The sequence below is a fragment of the Barbatula barbatula genome (assembly GCF_947034865.1).
Source record: "Barbatula barbatula genome assembly, chromosome: 2".
NCBI lineage: Eukaryota > Metazoa > Chordata > Actinopteri > Cypriniformes > Nemacheilidae > Barbatula > Barbatula barbatula.
In genome coordinates, this window is record NC_136767.1 from 24,455,296 (window position 1) to 24,472,446 (window position 17,151).

General features: G+C 40.6%; 1 protein-coding gene across 1 annotated transcript; it reads right to left on the reverse strand.

Moving 5' to 3' along the window:
- Positions 1–496: 496 nt before the first annotated feature.
- On the reverse strand, positions 497–12,952 carry rusc2 (RUN and SH3 domain containing 2; the record flags this gene model as incomplete). The annotated part of the gene is made up of 11 exons (XM_079451076.1): positions 497–2,909; positions 3,016–3,198; positions 3,778–4,849; positions 5,405–5,451; positions 6,309–6,414; positions 6,499–6,673; positions 6,766–6,842; positions 7,205–7,351; positions 8,053–8,727; positions 10,747–11,278; positions 11,411–12,952. The coding sequence occupies 11 exons, from the start codon at positions 12,950–12,952 to the stop codon at positions 2,720–2,722; spliced, it is 4,746 nt and encodes a 1,581-aa protein (XP_079307202.1). The 3' UTR covers positions 497–2,719.
- Positions 12,953–17,151: the final 4,199 nt, after the last annotated feature.

Sequence of the window (17,151 nt, forward strand, 5' to 3'; positions counted from 1 at the left end):
TTACAGGGACAAAAGGGGCGTGGTTTGTGAACTAAGTATTTTGAGCTCAAGGTTCTCTCTCTGCTGAAAAACGATACAACATCTAACGGTTTACATCACATGTGTCAATATAACAAAATGCCTTCATGTAGTTTGTTTTGTGCCTTATTGCAGTAAATTGGTTCCCATTCGTGTTGGTAATGTTTTCCAAAACCAATCCAATTCCTATTAAAACCATAAGATCTATTACACATGTGATGATTTATATTGTTTTCATTGAAACTGGTGCAAAACATCTCAGGGTTTATTATTTAAGAGGGAAATTCCTGTTGCATTTTACAATTTTATATTGCATTGTTATGAATTGCTTCTGTCATTCGTAAATTCTCAATGGAATATTTTGAAGCACATATCTCACAAAGCCAAATTAAGTGAACACCATCGACAGCAGTTTTTTTCAATAATAGCATTACTACAAACACAAAACGAGGGGGAAAAATGACAGGAGGCATTGTTTCAGTGATAACATGAGCACTCTGTTATTGATATACATACACTGTGATAATATTACAGAAGCACAGCATGGTCACACCGAAGGGACAGGAGAGCCAGGTGGGCTACAAGTATATATACAGTACAGGCAAGAAACAAATCTTGGATGACCGAAGCGGAGAGAAGGGGAGAGAGAGATCATTACACAATCATACATCAACCACTCAACCTTCTCTACCAATCAGCATGGGACGATGACAGCAGACTATGACCAAAACCGATCATTGCATCTTTATACTCTTTGTAAAGACCAGTGCTCACAAGAGAAAAGATCTGGGGTATCACCAAACTAGCGAGAAGATACAATGAGCATGAACACTCCTGCTAGCAGACACATTGGTTCAAAAAAAGGCACTGGACAGCTTTTATACTCACAATCTCTCTCTCAGGTGAATTGGATTTCAAAGAAAAGCAAAGCATATTTGGAAGACCAACATACAACTCTCGAGTGATAATGAAAAGACCTAAAGCGGCACCTGAATCTTAATAGCGCAGCTTTTTGCATGACAGCATTGTCTTCCACTCATAACATCCCATAACAATACAATATATTTAATTTTGTTCATTTTCAACAATAACAATGTGTTATAGGTTGTTATTAACAAATAGTTAATAATGTAATTTTCCCTTTCAAGAATGCACATATTTACAAACACAAACAAGAATGGCAAATGCATTTCTTAAATAGAAAACAATGCAAATCATAACAAAACTGTTTTAACAAAAACATACCTTAACATTGTCATCTAGAGATGTTTTAATAATACAATTTGATCAAATCAAATTAAAATATATATTACTTTAAGCTAAGTCATAATAAACTGAGGACCCATGTTAATTTCTAATAAATATTCTGAAAATACTTCAGTCCTAAAATAACCGTTTCTATCCATAAGGCCTCACCTTGAGTTAAATTAAGCACATCAAATGATCATAATTTCATAAATGTACACATGGTACAAATGCAATTTTTCGTTGCTAAAGAGTCCCTGTCCTATATTCTCTCTTTGTGCAAAAGCAGAGGGATGTTTATTAACCGGCTTTTAGATGTTTGTGTATAATCAACTGCTAAAGGAAACTCTGGATCAATAAATAAATATAATTGTGCATTTTAATGTGTGTTTGGAGAGGAACTGGTTTATAAACCACCCCATTCAACTCCTTTTTTAGGATCTATTCAACTTCCTACTATACACACATCCATGTCCAGTTAAAACATACATGATGGTTATAAATCTACTGTATATACCTTTTGAAACCAAAACAGAGCGGACAAACAGCAGAAACATCTTCCTTTCTGCAGGTTGTGCAAACGTTGGAAGGGAAATAAAACAATTACAGTAAAAGGCAAAGCTTAATTCTACTTTGAACTCTTCAGTTCAGCATTTGAAATGCAAATCCTTGTAGTGCACTCCATCACATGCAAGACAATGCTGTATATTTCCCTTATTAGTAAAAAAACAAATCATTAAATAAAGTGGTGGAGACTGTAGTGATGACCATTAAACTGTCAAAGCAGCTCTCATTGGACAAGACAATGCCGACAGGCTAACTGCCTTCGCTATTTTTCTCCCTTGTGTTAATTCAATCAATTCCAGTAGACTTCAGGGAAGTTTACTGACTGCCATCGAGATTTCCCTTATTCAGCTGGATTTCATACAATTATTCACATGAACAGCTTATACTGTATCACTTGCGTGTAAGACTGAAATGTTTATGGATGTACCTCGACAGGCATGTGCACAAACTTCAGGTCGCAACACATACATTGGTTAACGTCTAGATTACATAACATAATACAGTATTTTACAGTATACCCAAGGCATATGCCAGTAGTGTCTAATATATCTAACAACTTCATTTGGTTTAGTTCTTTTTTAAAAGGCTACTGACATGATTTCATTGCTAACTTGCAAAACCTGACGGTTCATCGCAAACAATTTCACTACTAAATGACTAGATCTACACTTTCGAATCACTGCTGTTTACAAAAAACAAAGAGGTCGCTTTCACAACAGCAAACTGTGATTACTGTGTGTCGGTGTATATTGATGTTTACATACACATGCACAAAATGAATCTATTCGACTAAAATCTTGTGCAGCAGCTTTTTTATTCAAAAAAGCAGTGACCCTCTTTCCGTGCCCCATCTTACACCCTTCTTTTTCAGAGCCTGTGCTTCAGAGTTTCAGCATTGGGGCTCCTGACTGTCCTCGATCAGAGTGATGTATATGATGGGAACAAGACCCTGGCTGTCACCCAGAGTGCACATCAGCCATTCAGGGTCCGCCCTGCTGAGTACCTGCAGCACGTCACCTTTGTTGAAACTGAGCTGACCCGGCTCTGTGGCAATATGATGGCATAACGCCTTTACTTCACTGGTGGAGAAACGGAAGGAAAGCATTAATTAGGGTATAGCAGTATTATCTTGTTTTATCTAAGTTAATGTGTTCAGTTAAATAACAGAATGTCTGATGATTTTACCGTGGGGCTTGTCTTTGTGTATGTGTTTGTGAATCTTGTGTTTGTGCTTCTTCAGTTGGGCTAATATGGGACTCTTGGCTTTGAGATGTGAGAGATTGTTGCTCCGCTCTTTTTCCCATTCCCACCGAATGGGCTACCAGATCCAACACGGAGCGGTCGAGGCTCAACCAACCAGATGGCAATCTGAGAAAAAATACAAGTTTTGTTTGAATTTTATAGTCTTTGGCAAATGCATATATAAATCAAAACATTTGATGATTTCTAATCAAATTCGGCTATTTTACAAGAAAAGACATATAACTCAAGAAACTTGCCCAAAAAAAGGTACATAGGCAAACAAAATAATATAAAAAAGCCCAGCACATTTCAAGCATGACAGGAAAACCAACAAACGTGGGCTAAAACAAACCATTGTTAATGAAAAAACAGCAAACGTTTCAGTCGCATATTGAGGAAATGAAAAATCCCATTAGGATACCATTAAAGCCATAAAAAAATCCTTCGTTTTGTTTTGGGCATTATTCCAACAGGAATTAATGGTGTTCAGTTTGTTCCCATCTGTCAGAAAACATCCCACCAACAGAATCCATCACATACTAGTAGACACCACTATAATTTCCAATAAATTCAATAAAATTCCCATTATAACCACTGAATCCATTAACAGTATGTTTATTATATCTGTTATGTTTCGGGCACTGTTCTGTTTTTCCAGCAGGGGTGTCGTTTTGACAGCTGTGTACAAAATTCTCAATAACTCACCGTTGTTTCCTGACTGCTTTCTGATCCATTTTCTCCCCCTTGCCTGCATTTCCAGCTCCAAACAGCCGACCCCAGCGCATCCCCTGTGTTGACCCATCCTCCCCTGTTCCCGCCTGAATCTGAAACCCTTCATCTGCGTTTTGATGCTCTTGTTGCTTCTCCTTACTCTTCTTCAGTTCACTAAGAACTGATTCTGGTGGACTTCCCATCCATGATGGCTTCCCCTTTGTAGCTCTGGTGGGTTCTGTCAATGCTGATTGGTTGAGAACCTGATTGCCAAGGTTATTTTTATTGCTATTCCTGGTCTGACCGTGTTCCACCTGTTCATCCATCTGCTGCACAGCCTCGGCCCCCTCGACTACACCTTCTCGAGGAGGGGGATGGCTTTGCCTATGACTCTCAACACCTCCTTTCCTCCTCTTCTCCAACTTTACAAACTTCGAGCCTTGGGCAGAATTATCAATGTAAACCTGTGAACTCTGCATGAGCTGGTACCACCAGCCAGCTTGTCGGTTTCTCTGTCTGGATGGGTCACGGTCTCTTTCTCTTCTTTTCTCATTTTCACAGTCTTCTCCAACTCCCTTCATTCTGCCAGCACTCCATCCACCTCCCTCTAGCACATCACTCTTTCGTAAACACTCTTGGCCAACTCCAGCCTCCTTAGCCAGTGATTCATGGCTTGATCCGTCACACTTCCGCCCATCGCGTTTCATCTTGAACCCGGCTGCCTCCATCTTAAGCCGGGCATCTTCATCTCTCAATATAAACCTTTCTTTTGGTGGCACCATGTCTACTTCCTGTGCGCCGGACTCTGACATTCCACCATCTCTCATGAGCTGGAAGGTGGAGCGATCTGATAGGTCCAGGCTTTGGCGGGCCGAGCACAGCTGTTCTTTGCGTCTCAGGTGTTCTTCCCCCTTTTGTAGCTGGTGTGGCTCAAATAGCAAATCTAGGTCAAAGGGTAACAGTGACAGTGGTTGTAACAGGTGCAGAATCTCTTCAAAAAGCGTCTGACACGCCCCTTGAGATAGGGGTAGGAGACCCCATGGTTGGAAGTGTGCTGATATGATGTCTGTGGTCAACAAACAGAAAAAACACATATCAAATATTAGTAATAATTTGGACAAACGTTTTTTTATTTTATTAAAGGTTCAATGTGTAATGTAATTTTTTGTAGGATCTATTGACAGAAATGCAGCATAATATACATAATGTCTTCAGAGGTGTATAAAGACCCTTACATGATGAAGCATTATGTTTTTATTACCTTAGAACTAGCTATTCTTTTCTACATACATCGCGGGTCCCTTGCATGGAAGTAGTTTCTACAATAGTCCTAAACGGACAAACTGCTCTACAGAGCACATTTCGTAAATGTGTTATCTTCTTCAGCAAAGAAGCGAAAACCTTAAAAAATATTTGCGCCGTAATGCTTCGTGAGGGAGAGTTGGAGTGAGCCGTTGGTTGAAATTTACAACCTCACCAATAGATGCCGCTAAATTTCTTACACTGGACCCTTTACATTTTATATTTATTATAAAATGTTTTCTGCTAAATATATTCATTTTATATAATTACAGTTTGCTATATGTAACGTCACTATGAAGTGTAGAAACCATAGGCCTACCTTCATGTGTATAGATGTGATTGAACCAAAATTCCAAAGAACGCAAGCTGAAAAACAGAGAATGTGAAGACAGCGTTAGAAGAAATGCACACAAATCTGGAACATTGCTGTACAATGACAGAAATATTTTCATTTATATAAGAGAGAAACTGAAAAACACATTATTATTGTGCACAGTATTGATCTCAAGAACCACGGCAAAGAGAAAAAGATAAAAGATTATCATTAAAACCTATGATCAAAGCCCTGCGTGTCTCAGTACAAGTTTAACGGGGCTAAAGTAGTGACAGTCTACACAGGGGCTGAGCTTTGCCCAGGCCCATCAAAGCAGAACTCCATCCTTTGAAGATTTCTAAAGGCTTCAAGAACAGCACTGCAGAGGTTTTCAGGCCTGACTGGTAAAAGTGCTGATAAAGTTCACACCAGAGCTCCGAAGTCTAGTGAGGTGTGTTTCTATATCATCACAGGTATGCACCTGATGCAAAAGGAATGCAATCAAAATTATGTAAGGTACCAAATTCTTAGCCAAATCTAAAATAAATTGCCTAAAGTCAGTTTTAATGGAATTCCTTTGCTGTCTCTGCTAAGTAAATACTGTAAAATATGTAATTTACTATTAAAAAAGCATTTGGATTTCGTGCAGAATGCAAACACAAAATGCATTGAAGGGAGTTCCTTGCAAAACGTTGAAAATTTAAGACTAGTCGAGAAAATGCTAATATATTTCATTTGAGATGGAAATGTAACTGCATAATAAAATAAAACGACATAATGCACCTCATATTCAGGTATTTTTTCTTTGCTTTTAGCGAGAGCTACAGTACTTGCGCAAATAACACAAACGTGCTTTCAAACACAGTGTGAATACGAGACAGAAAGACATGAAAAAACGAAACAGGCATACTTTAGCAGGCCAAAGATGAAGGCATTGAACCTCATGTTGTTATTGGTCAGCTCTGAATACTGACAGACTTTTGAGAACAGACTGTGCAAAACCCGTGTGGAGGGACCTGGAGTAGAAGGGAAAAATATATTTGTAACATTTTCTAAATCCTACATTATCATTATTAACATTCTCCTCACATTCCTCTTACCAAGTTGTGTAGAGGCCTCCACTACGCTCCAGGGCTGATTTCTGCGCTGCCCGATAATCAGATCCAACACATACGCTTTCAGTCCATCCTGCAGTATCTCACGGATGGCAGGACACAGATACTTCAGAATCAAGTGACCAACGTTAGGACTGACAGAACTATTCCCCAGTTTAGCCTGAAAAGCGCAAAAAGGAGGGAACACAATGAAAATTTTGCGGCTTAACCCGAGTATCTCAAGTTTCATTTTCGGACAAATCAGGGTTATACCTTAACGCCAGCATCACGGCTGGTCCCAAAATGAGCAACTATCAGATCAACTGCTGTGTTTATGGCCTTCACCAAACCTAGAGTCAAATAACAGAAATGAAAATGAAATGAAACACTGACAGTACATACACAAACTGTATCATGCACTAATGCGGTTCGGAGCCTTTCGTTCATTGAATGACAAACTGGGAAATGGGCCAAGGTTGATTGACAGGTGGTCCCGGTGGGAACAACATCAAGACACATCAAACTCTCTAAACTTTTTACGCGCAAGGGTACATTTAACATTCTCTGCATATTCATACATGGGTGTGCATCCGCTTTACAAATAATAGCATTCTACAGCATTCTGATAAAGCAAAAATTGTCCATATTTAGTTTTATTAAACACGTGTCCGTGCCTCATTTGGTGTTCTTACTCAGAGAATAAAACACACACCTTTCTTCTGCAACAGATCTATCAAGATGGATTCATCAGTATTAGCATCTGGAGATAAACAGAACTCCTCTGGGGGGCGCTCTGTCTGAGAGAAATAATCCGGCAGTAAGTTGCTGTAGCACTGCGGCAGTTGCCTAAATGACTGACCTATAAAAAAAACTGAATTTAAAACATAATACATATACATCAAACAAACAGAAGATGACAAAAGCACAACCCGGTGGTGACACATAAAATGTAACACGTCATCGTAAAGACTACATTTGTTGCACAGATCCCCCCGCCCTTTTTCGTTCTCTGACTGAAAATTGGTTCAGCACCATTAAATCTGCTGAAGCCAAAAGGTTGATTGGTCGGAGGAAAATCGAACACATTGCGTCTCGTGACACGAGTTCCGGATCTCTTGCTTTCCAGAGCACAAGAGAGCGAATGAGAGCCATCTTTGCCACGCTCCAAACCCAGAGGATTCTTTCGCCGATACTCTCTCCATTTCAGTGCCTGTGGGGAGAGGTGGTGTACTATGGGGCGAGGTGGGGGAAAGAGGAAAGGTTGCAAGTAATGGATGGAATATAAAGGGAAAAAAGAGGAAAAAGAGGAATTGGTGAAAAGATGAATAGGTGGATGAAAAAGATGTGGAAATAACCAAGTACAAAACATTAGAAAAACATGTACGCGAAGAAAGAAACAGAAGAGACAGTAAAGACAAGGAAAGACAAATTATTAGCAAGAGTTTAAGAAAAGAGATCTAAGAATATAAGATTGCCAAATCCACAGATCCAAAACAGGGCAGACTAAAAACATCATACTGCTAAGATCGACCGACAATAAAATGTATGTTATTATATTACCGTTGGGCTGTCGCTGTGTCACACATGCAGGTAAAACATTCCCTGGCTCTTCCAGTGGCGCTGGCTCCAACTTTCCAAGTGGACTTAGACCGGAGCTGGGAAGTGTTGGTAAAGCCGACAGACTGTCACGGTGAAAACAGTGACTTCTAGTGGGCAGTGCTGGCATAAGCGGGCTCTGTTTCATCAGCGGAGGTGGAGGCGGTGTAGGAGGTAATGGTGCAAGTTTAGGTTGAGTCTCTGTGTGTACAGCCAATCCAAGTGGGGTATGCTGAGCAAGGAGACCTGCAGAGATGGGGCAAGAGACGGAACGTGGTGGTCTTGGACCATTCGGGGTTGGAGTGCATGTTGAGCAGGTTCCAGAAGAGGTCGGTGCACCCTGGAGACGAACCGGAGAGTAGCTCCCCAGTGGAGACGGCCGCACAGTTGGGCCGTTGGAAGTCCTGTGAGGTCGTCCGTGGTCTTCTTCAGAGTCGTCTTCGCCACCCTCAGGTGCAACAGCCCCCCGAGCCTGCATGTGACTGATGTAACCGTCAAGAAGTGGAAGGAGGGGCTTTGCTTGTGGTTTTCCAAACTGGTGTTGGAAAGTGAAGGGCTGAATGGGTAATGAGGTTGGTCGCTGATCTTTGCTATAACGAACGATATCCGGAGTGGAGTCTGTGGAGCTAGACAGGCCACCTAGAAAAAAAAGAAAGACGGGGCAAGAGAAAGCAGAAATTAGAAGAAGCCAATTGTGTATGACTGCGCAAGTCGATAGAGTTATGGTTGGTTGCCAGGGTGCTGCTATGCAAGGAATAGTTTGCCCCAAAAGGACAATTCTTTCATCTTTTATGCACCCTCACGTCATTCCAAACTTATATAACTTTCTTCATCAGAACATAAAAGAAAGTATTTTAAAGAACATTGTAACCAAATAACATTAGATAGCCTCAGTGACTTCCATTGTATGGACACAAAACCACATTTCTTAAAATATCATCTTTTGGGTTCCACTGTGAAGGTTTTACACAACGTGAGTGTGAATAAATGACAGAATCTGTTTGTTTGTTTGTTAGTTGTAAACAATGTCTCCCTTTAAGGTGTTTTGAGTTTGTATTGCATGTCTCTTCTAATCCTTATCAAACAACACAACAGATAAACAGCAGAACAAACGACAGTACACAGCATTGCATTAAGTCAACAACATTAGTACAAGCATATTTAAAGTGGTAAATAGATCAGTATGACTTACTACATATGGATTGATTCTATCAGGTTCTCTACCTAAACTTAAACCATATCAAAAAGGCAATACATTGCATAAAACTGAGGACATCATAAAGCAGGAGCTAGCATGTCAGCAAGATCCTCTTAAGAAACAGAAAGTCATAAAAAACAGGAAGACAAGAAAATCGTCCTCAGTCGAACATAGAGCTGCAGTCACTGCGTTCAAAAAATGACTTTCCAACAAAATTACCTAAATAATAGCACACCTTGTTTATATAGCTCCTCTGTGAATATGTAGACTTCTGGTATGTGTTTGTATGTGCCTTGACCGGTACACATTGTGTGTGTGATACGTCACGCAGCTGTTACGCAAACTGTTTGCTCTGCATGCTTGAGGAATCGGGTGACAGAACTCTTAGCAGACTGCAATACACAGTCATAGCCAGCAGAGGCAGCATATCACACAGAGAAAGCACAAAGGCTACATGTTCCAGCAAAACACACGTGTTTGCAAGGTAACCTTTCTCTTTTACAACAAAACCTCCAGTACTGCACAAATAAATGCATACTTAATCTACAAACTCAGGCATTAACCAGCAATTTTGTAACTACAGCTGTATGTACACAATAGCCCACCACCCTTAGGAAAATAAACCATGGTTTTATTATATCTATTATGAGGTAGCCAAGATGTCTGCTAAAGCTCATGAGATCTGGAAAATATCTACATAAAGGCAGCTTTATATATACATCTACAAACGTCTTACATACATCTTTGAAATACCTATATGACATCTGACAGCATACCTCTACATATTGCAGAAGTGCAAAAAATAAAAATACATCCTGTATAAATGCAAAAACAGACATTAAATAGACGTCTCCCAGATGTATGGGTGCAATGAGGGCTAGAGGATGACAAAATGATGTGCAAACATGCAATAAACTTGGTAGGACCTAAAATTTTAAGGTGGTGGGCTTTCTCCCATCCAACAACTACATAGAACACCTTAGCAAACACATTGCAATGCCCTTGCAACCACAGAAAACCCATTTCAACCACTGTAAACTTCTAAAAGTTAAAAGCGATATATACATTTTTTAGTGGCAGGCTTCAAAAGAGGGTTATAACAATGTGCACAATGCTAATATTTATGGCAATCCATAAGAAGTTCCATAGAATACACAATGCGTGCTAATTTAAGACAGATTGGAAGTCAATTCTTGTTGTCAAAATGAAATAGCAGTATACAGTACATAAAAAGACAAGGGAAAGAAGAGTTTTTAATCAACATCAGCAAATGAAGGAGCCTGATCACACCTCAATCTAATTTTAAGCTCATATCCACCAAGCAACTGGAACTAACATACAAAAACAATGATTTTACAACGCATTCAATCCACAAAAGAAAAAGCCAGAACAAATCACCTTTTGCCAGTAACAACAATTTGTTTAAAACTGTACGTCAAGCTAGACAAAACATCTCTAACCTTCAGCTTTGGTTCGAGCCTGTTTTCCCACTCCCCCCGGTGATTCTCGTAGTGGTGCGCTCCGTGACCTGTGTGGGGACGGCATATCACAGCTCCCCTGGCTGTGGCATCGAGTGAGTGGTGGTAGACTGTGGCTCTGACCCTGCGGAAGGTCTTCCAGGATGGGTGAAAACTCTCCAGAGGATTGAGAGTGTGAGGATGTGGCCTCCAAGCCTCCCCTCTGTGATGGTGACCCTCCAGATCTCCTCTTATTCCTTGCCATCTCTGCAAAAGAAGTAACACGTGGTGGAGGAGGTGGGCTCGGGGCTGCACTCTCACTGAGCCGTACGGGGCAGCTAAGCATCCGCTCCAGTGATCCGAGTCGAGGAGACAGAGATTTGTCTAGGTTCCGGTCATAGCTGCGGGAACGAGGGTGACCGCTCCCGGAAGAAGCAGCAACCGAGTTGCAGACCGTCATGGGTGGGGAGATGTTGATATATACCTGCCCCTCAATCACATTCTCATGGGTAGAGTCCCCCATCTTCTCTTCATTCTGATAAGAAAAGAGCAGGAAAGGTCATTGTTATATTGTTCTTATAACAATAAGAAATCAGAACTTGAGATTTTCTCAAGTAACTGATGAACACAACATACAAGCTAACATTAAACGTAGCAAATACTCTACCAGCTCTGTTTCCTCATCTCCATCCTCTTTTAGTTGTTGGAACAGGTAGTACTCTGTTGGCTGAGTGGGACTTCCTTTGCTGTGCTCATCCGAGCAGCTTGTGACTGAAGAACCCACTGGACTGGGAGAGGACTGCGACGAAATATCACACGTCACAAGCTTGTAGTAATTCTGGGTTGCTAAAACCAAGCGGGCCTGGCTTTGAAGACACGAAACAAGATTGTTGGCAGAGGTGTCGGCAGTGGACAGACCCTCGCTTCCTAGGTGGTTGTGGTACGAGTTACAGTTTGCATCTAGTTCCATTGTTGCACCTTGTGGTTGAGAGGGGCATACGGAGGAAGAGTTTGTGTGTTGTTGAGGGGCTGAAGGATGCTGAGGTTCTGTTGGGGAAGTGTGTAAGTCCAGATAGAAAGCTCCACGGTCACTGCTACATTCTTTCCCGCACATACCGACGGCCTCAGAGACAGACGAGGCACAGGATTGGTCTGCGGAATTGTTGATGTAGAGTGACGTCTTTGCGGGGACGACGTTGTTCATCTTGTTGTAAATCGTGCTGAAGTTTACCAGCACTCCATCTGAGCTGTTGCAAGAGGAGTCACTGCCGTAGCCCAGGTGGCATTCCGGAAATGATTCCAGGAAAGGTTCAGGGTATGGCTGGGAAAGGCCACAACATGTGCAGTGTGGTGCTGTCAGACTGGAACTCTGGGAGCTTCCTCGGCCACCCTGCATTGAGTTATCATAATCGTCGTCATCCTCTTCACCCCACTCTTGCTCGCCACAGTCCATTGAGAGGGTGGAACCGCTGCTTCCGTGACGCCGCTGGCAATCCAATCTCAGCAAGTTCAGGCCCTCCAAGTGAGTGGAGTTAAACGTCTCACCTCTGCTCTCTGCTGTCCCTCTTGGATCATGTATAGAACACCACTGTTCCTCTGTTGAGTCATGCAAGAGAAAAGGTTCAGCGGTGAAACCAAGATCATGTAGGTGGAAAGGCGGCAAGTCTTTATTTGCGAGTATTGCGTTTGAGATTTCATGCAAATCTCCTTGCAAGTGAAAAGAGGAGTCTTCCAAATATCCATTCAGATTGTCTTCATCCTCATCGTCTTCATCTTCAGTGTGGAGCAGAAAAGGGTTGCGTCGTGAATTCAGCCGTTCACGACTCTTCATCGGCAGGGCTTGAACTTGATCTTCAGAATTACTTGATGTGAAAGAGGAAGTGTCACTCACCATACTTCCTTCTCTCCCTCCTCTGCCTTGTTTCTCTCCTCCCCTTATCCCTCCATCCCCAAAGGTGTCACTGGAGCTAAGGCTGCTGCTTGATGTCTGTATAAGGCTACTGTACACCAGCGCCTCCCGCTGAAGAATGTCTCTCTCGGGCAAGGAGGTTGTCCGACTTAGTCCCAAATTCTCTGGACAGCTGAAGGGATTCCCGCTGCGTTTTAACGGACTAACACAGTACTGTCGTGAGCCTGAGACCTGGCAGTGGACCAGTGGAATATGGTGGACAATAAGGGTCTCCCCGGATAGCTTAGGTGGGCTGTTCATCTTCTCCTGGAGCATGCAAATATACTTTAAGAAGTTGCCACTGTTGTCTTCAAGGATTTTAGTTCACACGTCCAATGCCAACCCTTGGTTTTGGAGAGTAAGGAACGCTAAAGAGAAGGTTGAAGTAAACTTCTCGATGAAAGGAAAACATCTGGAAAAAAACAAGAGACATAATTTAGTTTAGAATTGTCTTCATGTGAGACATCTGCTTGTATGCTTGTATGAATAGGTGGGGCTCATATAACTTTGACATAGATTTAGAGGAGAGTTTATATTTTGATATCAAATAAATTTACTTTAAATTTTATTTAATATTACATTTAATATCCAATTTTGTTTCTTATTTATGCAAGTACAGATGTCCTTAATATATGAAACAATTTATCATTCATACTTAATTATTCAGTATGAACTGAAAAGTACTAAAGATATCGTTAAATTGGTCCATCCGGTCATAGTGGCTCAGTTGAATTTGTCTGAAGCGACAACAATACTTCATGTGCGAAAGCAAACCACAATAACTACTTTAATCGATATATTCCACTCTGGCTTTTCAGTCTATGGTGCGCGTTTACTTTGACCCATGTGCATTCTGTGGGGGCAGACGCCGGCGTTCTGACGGACAATGTGGAACCACAACTCAGGGTTTACAAGCAGACACAAGCTGTATTATTAGCTGATCTTGGCAAAATGTCTTTTTTGTCCAACAGAATGCACATGCGTCAAAGTGCTCTTGTGTGCTGTAGTGAATATGCACCATAGACTGACAAGCCAGAGGAGAATATATCGATTTAAATCATAATTTTTGTTTGCTTTCGCACATAAAGTATTGTTCTCACAAAGAATTGTCATCGCTGCAATAAAATTCAATTGTGCCACTATGAGCGGATGGACCAATTTAACAATATCTTTACTAATTTTCTGGACCTTGACCACAACTATACCCATGATGTCTATGAGTAGACCTGGAAATCTCTCTGATGTCACCTAAATATCGGGAGGTCTCAAAACATGTTTAACGTCATGTGGGTGAGTAAAAAAACACACACAAATTAGATTTTGGGATGAACTTGCCCATTAATGTTTCAATGACTTTTTAATAAGAAAATAGTGATAAAGGTGATAAAAATAGCAAACAATTGCAAGTCTGGTTTGACAAAGATTGACCCCACATTAATCTGTTCACATCGTTTCAATTATAAATGATTAATACATTATTGTACAGGGTGACAAATGTCCATGACTTTAGAGGCGCAGAATGTACCACAAGATGTTGTGATTTAATGCACAAGTCTTGTGCTTTTCCTCTCTGCAGTCTATGTAAACAGAGTCAAGTACTCTACAGTTAGAGAGAGAGAGAGAGAGAGAGAGAGAGAGAGAGAGAGAGAGAGAGAGAGAGAGAGAGAGAGATAGAGAGATAGAGAGATAGAGAGATAGAGAGATAGAGAGATAGAGAGATAGAGAGATAGAGAGAGAGAGATAGAGAGATAGAGAGATAGAGAGATAGAGAGATAGAGAGATAGAGAGATAGAGAGATAGAGAGATAGAGAGATAGAGAGATAGAGAGAGAGAGAGAGAGAGAGAGAGAGAGAGAGAGAGAGAGAGAGAGAGGAGAGAGAGAGAGAGAGAGAGAGAGAGAGAGAGAGAGAGAGATGAGAGAGAGAGAGAGAGCGAGAGAGAGAGAGAGGAGAGAGAGAGAGAGAGAGAGAGAGAGAGAGAGAGAGAGAGAGAGGAAGAGAGAGAGAGAGAGAGAGAGATGAGAGGGAGGGGTGGGTGGTGTAGATTGACCTTATTACAGACCAGGGAAAATCTTGGAGGAAAGAGTTGTGAGCCAGTGACGTAATGTTGGAGTTCTGGGTGGGCAGAGACAGACAGTAACAGGATGTGTACAGCATAACAATGACCTAAAATAATCTCCATGAACAGTAAAGCACATTACATCATCCTTAAGGCTGATCTATACTTCTGCATCTGATTTACGCCGTAGCCTCTAAGAATACCAAATTCTTAAGAATACACACTACCTACAACGCAGAAGTATGAATCGGCCTTAAATAAGCCTGTGCACGTGTTTGTTTGTCACAGATAGTTGTTACATTGTAAAGTCAAAGGACCAAGAAAGGTTCCTTTTAAATCTCTCCAACGTTTTAAGTATTTAAAAAATACAGAAGATTAAAATATCTTCTCTGATGTGTGAGAGGTGACAGTCACACTAATCCTGATAAAATACATAAAGTACAGATTCAAACTTTTTTGTTGAAAGATAGTCGTTTAAAATAGACACTTCAGGAAAAACCCTGAAACTTATTTTAAATCGGACATAAATTTACCAATCTGTCTAAGACAGCTATTTCTAGCAATGAGTCCATCAGTCACACCATCCTGAGTCATGGGCAGTCACAGCCGCAGCAGAAATACTCCAGTTATATCTTTAATCTCACCAACAGTTTTCTATCGCAATAAAACACTAGTGAAGATTGGCTGTCTGTCCTGGCTGACTATATTTCTTAAGGGGATAGTTCACCCAAAAAAGAAAATTCTGTCATCATTTACTCCAACCCTGTATAAATGTCTTTGTTCTGCTGAACACAGAAATATTTGGAAGAATGTCACTAAACAAACTGTCAAGTGTAGCCTATAAACAAGCAAGACAAGGCGTAATCCAAACAGGTTCTTAATAATATACAATTACGACAGAATTTGTGGGTGAACTGTCCCTTTAAGCATTAAAAATGAATAGGAACAAGAGCTCTCAATATTTATTATTTTTAAATAATGAAAACAAGGATAAGAAAAAATGTGTCATGTAAGGTTTGAGGTCAATAAAGATGATCACAAGATAACATGATGACTGACGCCAAATACCTAAACCACGATTTTATTTTATAAGACCGTATGCAATATGATTTAACAGAGGGGAACACAAGGCGAGCATATGAAATAAAGAAAGGCTTTGAACATTTCCTTTTTTGTAGACTATTTCAGATATTAAGGGAGGCCGGTTAAGGGAGCAATGCCTTCTCTCTCACTTTTTCCAGTGTTACATAACTAAAGGTCATGACAAGCCCTATGGTCTACAGCCCTGGGTCTCAGCTGCACACTGACAGCGTGTATTTTAGACGCTGTGAAACACAGAAACCAGATGAGGTGATGTTTATGAACATAAATTAAAAATTAAAAAGTACAGTTTTGTCTCTCTGACTTCCAACTATTGTGAAGATTAAGCGGTTATTTACAATTCAATTAACCAATAGAATAATAATAATTTGTCGAAGTTTGTGCTACTAGGAAAAAAGCTTTTTATTAGAGAAAAGCCACGAAAGCAAAAGCCTAAATATCTCGGTATAAAGCATCATTTGGAAACAGATTACTGGCCTCCATGATGAGTATAATATACTAATGTTACTTTCTGTATGTACTACTTTGAATAAATAAATTGTAAGACTTTTTTATTCTGTTTCTTACACTTCATGTATGTACAGTCAAAGCATATTAGTTACGAAGGTAAATGTCAAGGTCAAAACATTATGATCTGACCACAGACAACTAACATCCCTAAGACCAGACATCACTATAATAGCACTCATCCATCAGCCATACACCTGTGGTATTTCTAATGAAATTATGCCCACAAAGGTACAGCTATGAGCGAAACTGTAACGTGCTTGAACCGAGTCAACCTGAAAACAGACAATTATACAGAACGATGTTCGAATTCTAATTCTATTCTTATTTAACATTTTACCCGAAGTCATTATAGGCCTACATGGTCTTGAAAACGAGTTTTAATTGAAAGCTCTCCCAGAAATGTAGACCTTCACTTATGTAACAGGAAAACAAATCGGCGTTTCTCTGTTTTGGAACGAGGTGTCGCTTTAACCTTTTAAATCACTGCCGTGATACATACTAACATCTGTGCCGTGCTTATTGATACAATATGTCCAATGATTTCGATGAACGTGCACCCGTGAGCCTGTCGTTTTGGATTCATTTCGCCCGTCAATAATATACGATAAAGATGATGCGATGAACCGCTGGTGCGCTCTGCTCAATATGCGCAAACACAAGGCCCAAACTCGCCCACAGAGAATGCGATGCCATGACACAACAGACACGCATAATATGTTTATCTTGTCGTTTTAATCCACGCGGACAGACAATTACACGCGATACGTTAAGATGAAACACAAATAAATCAT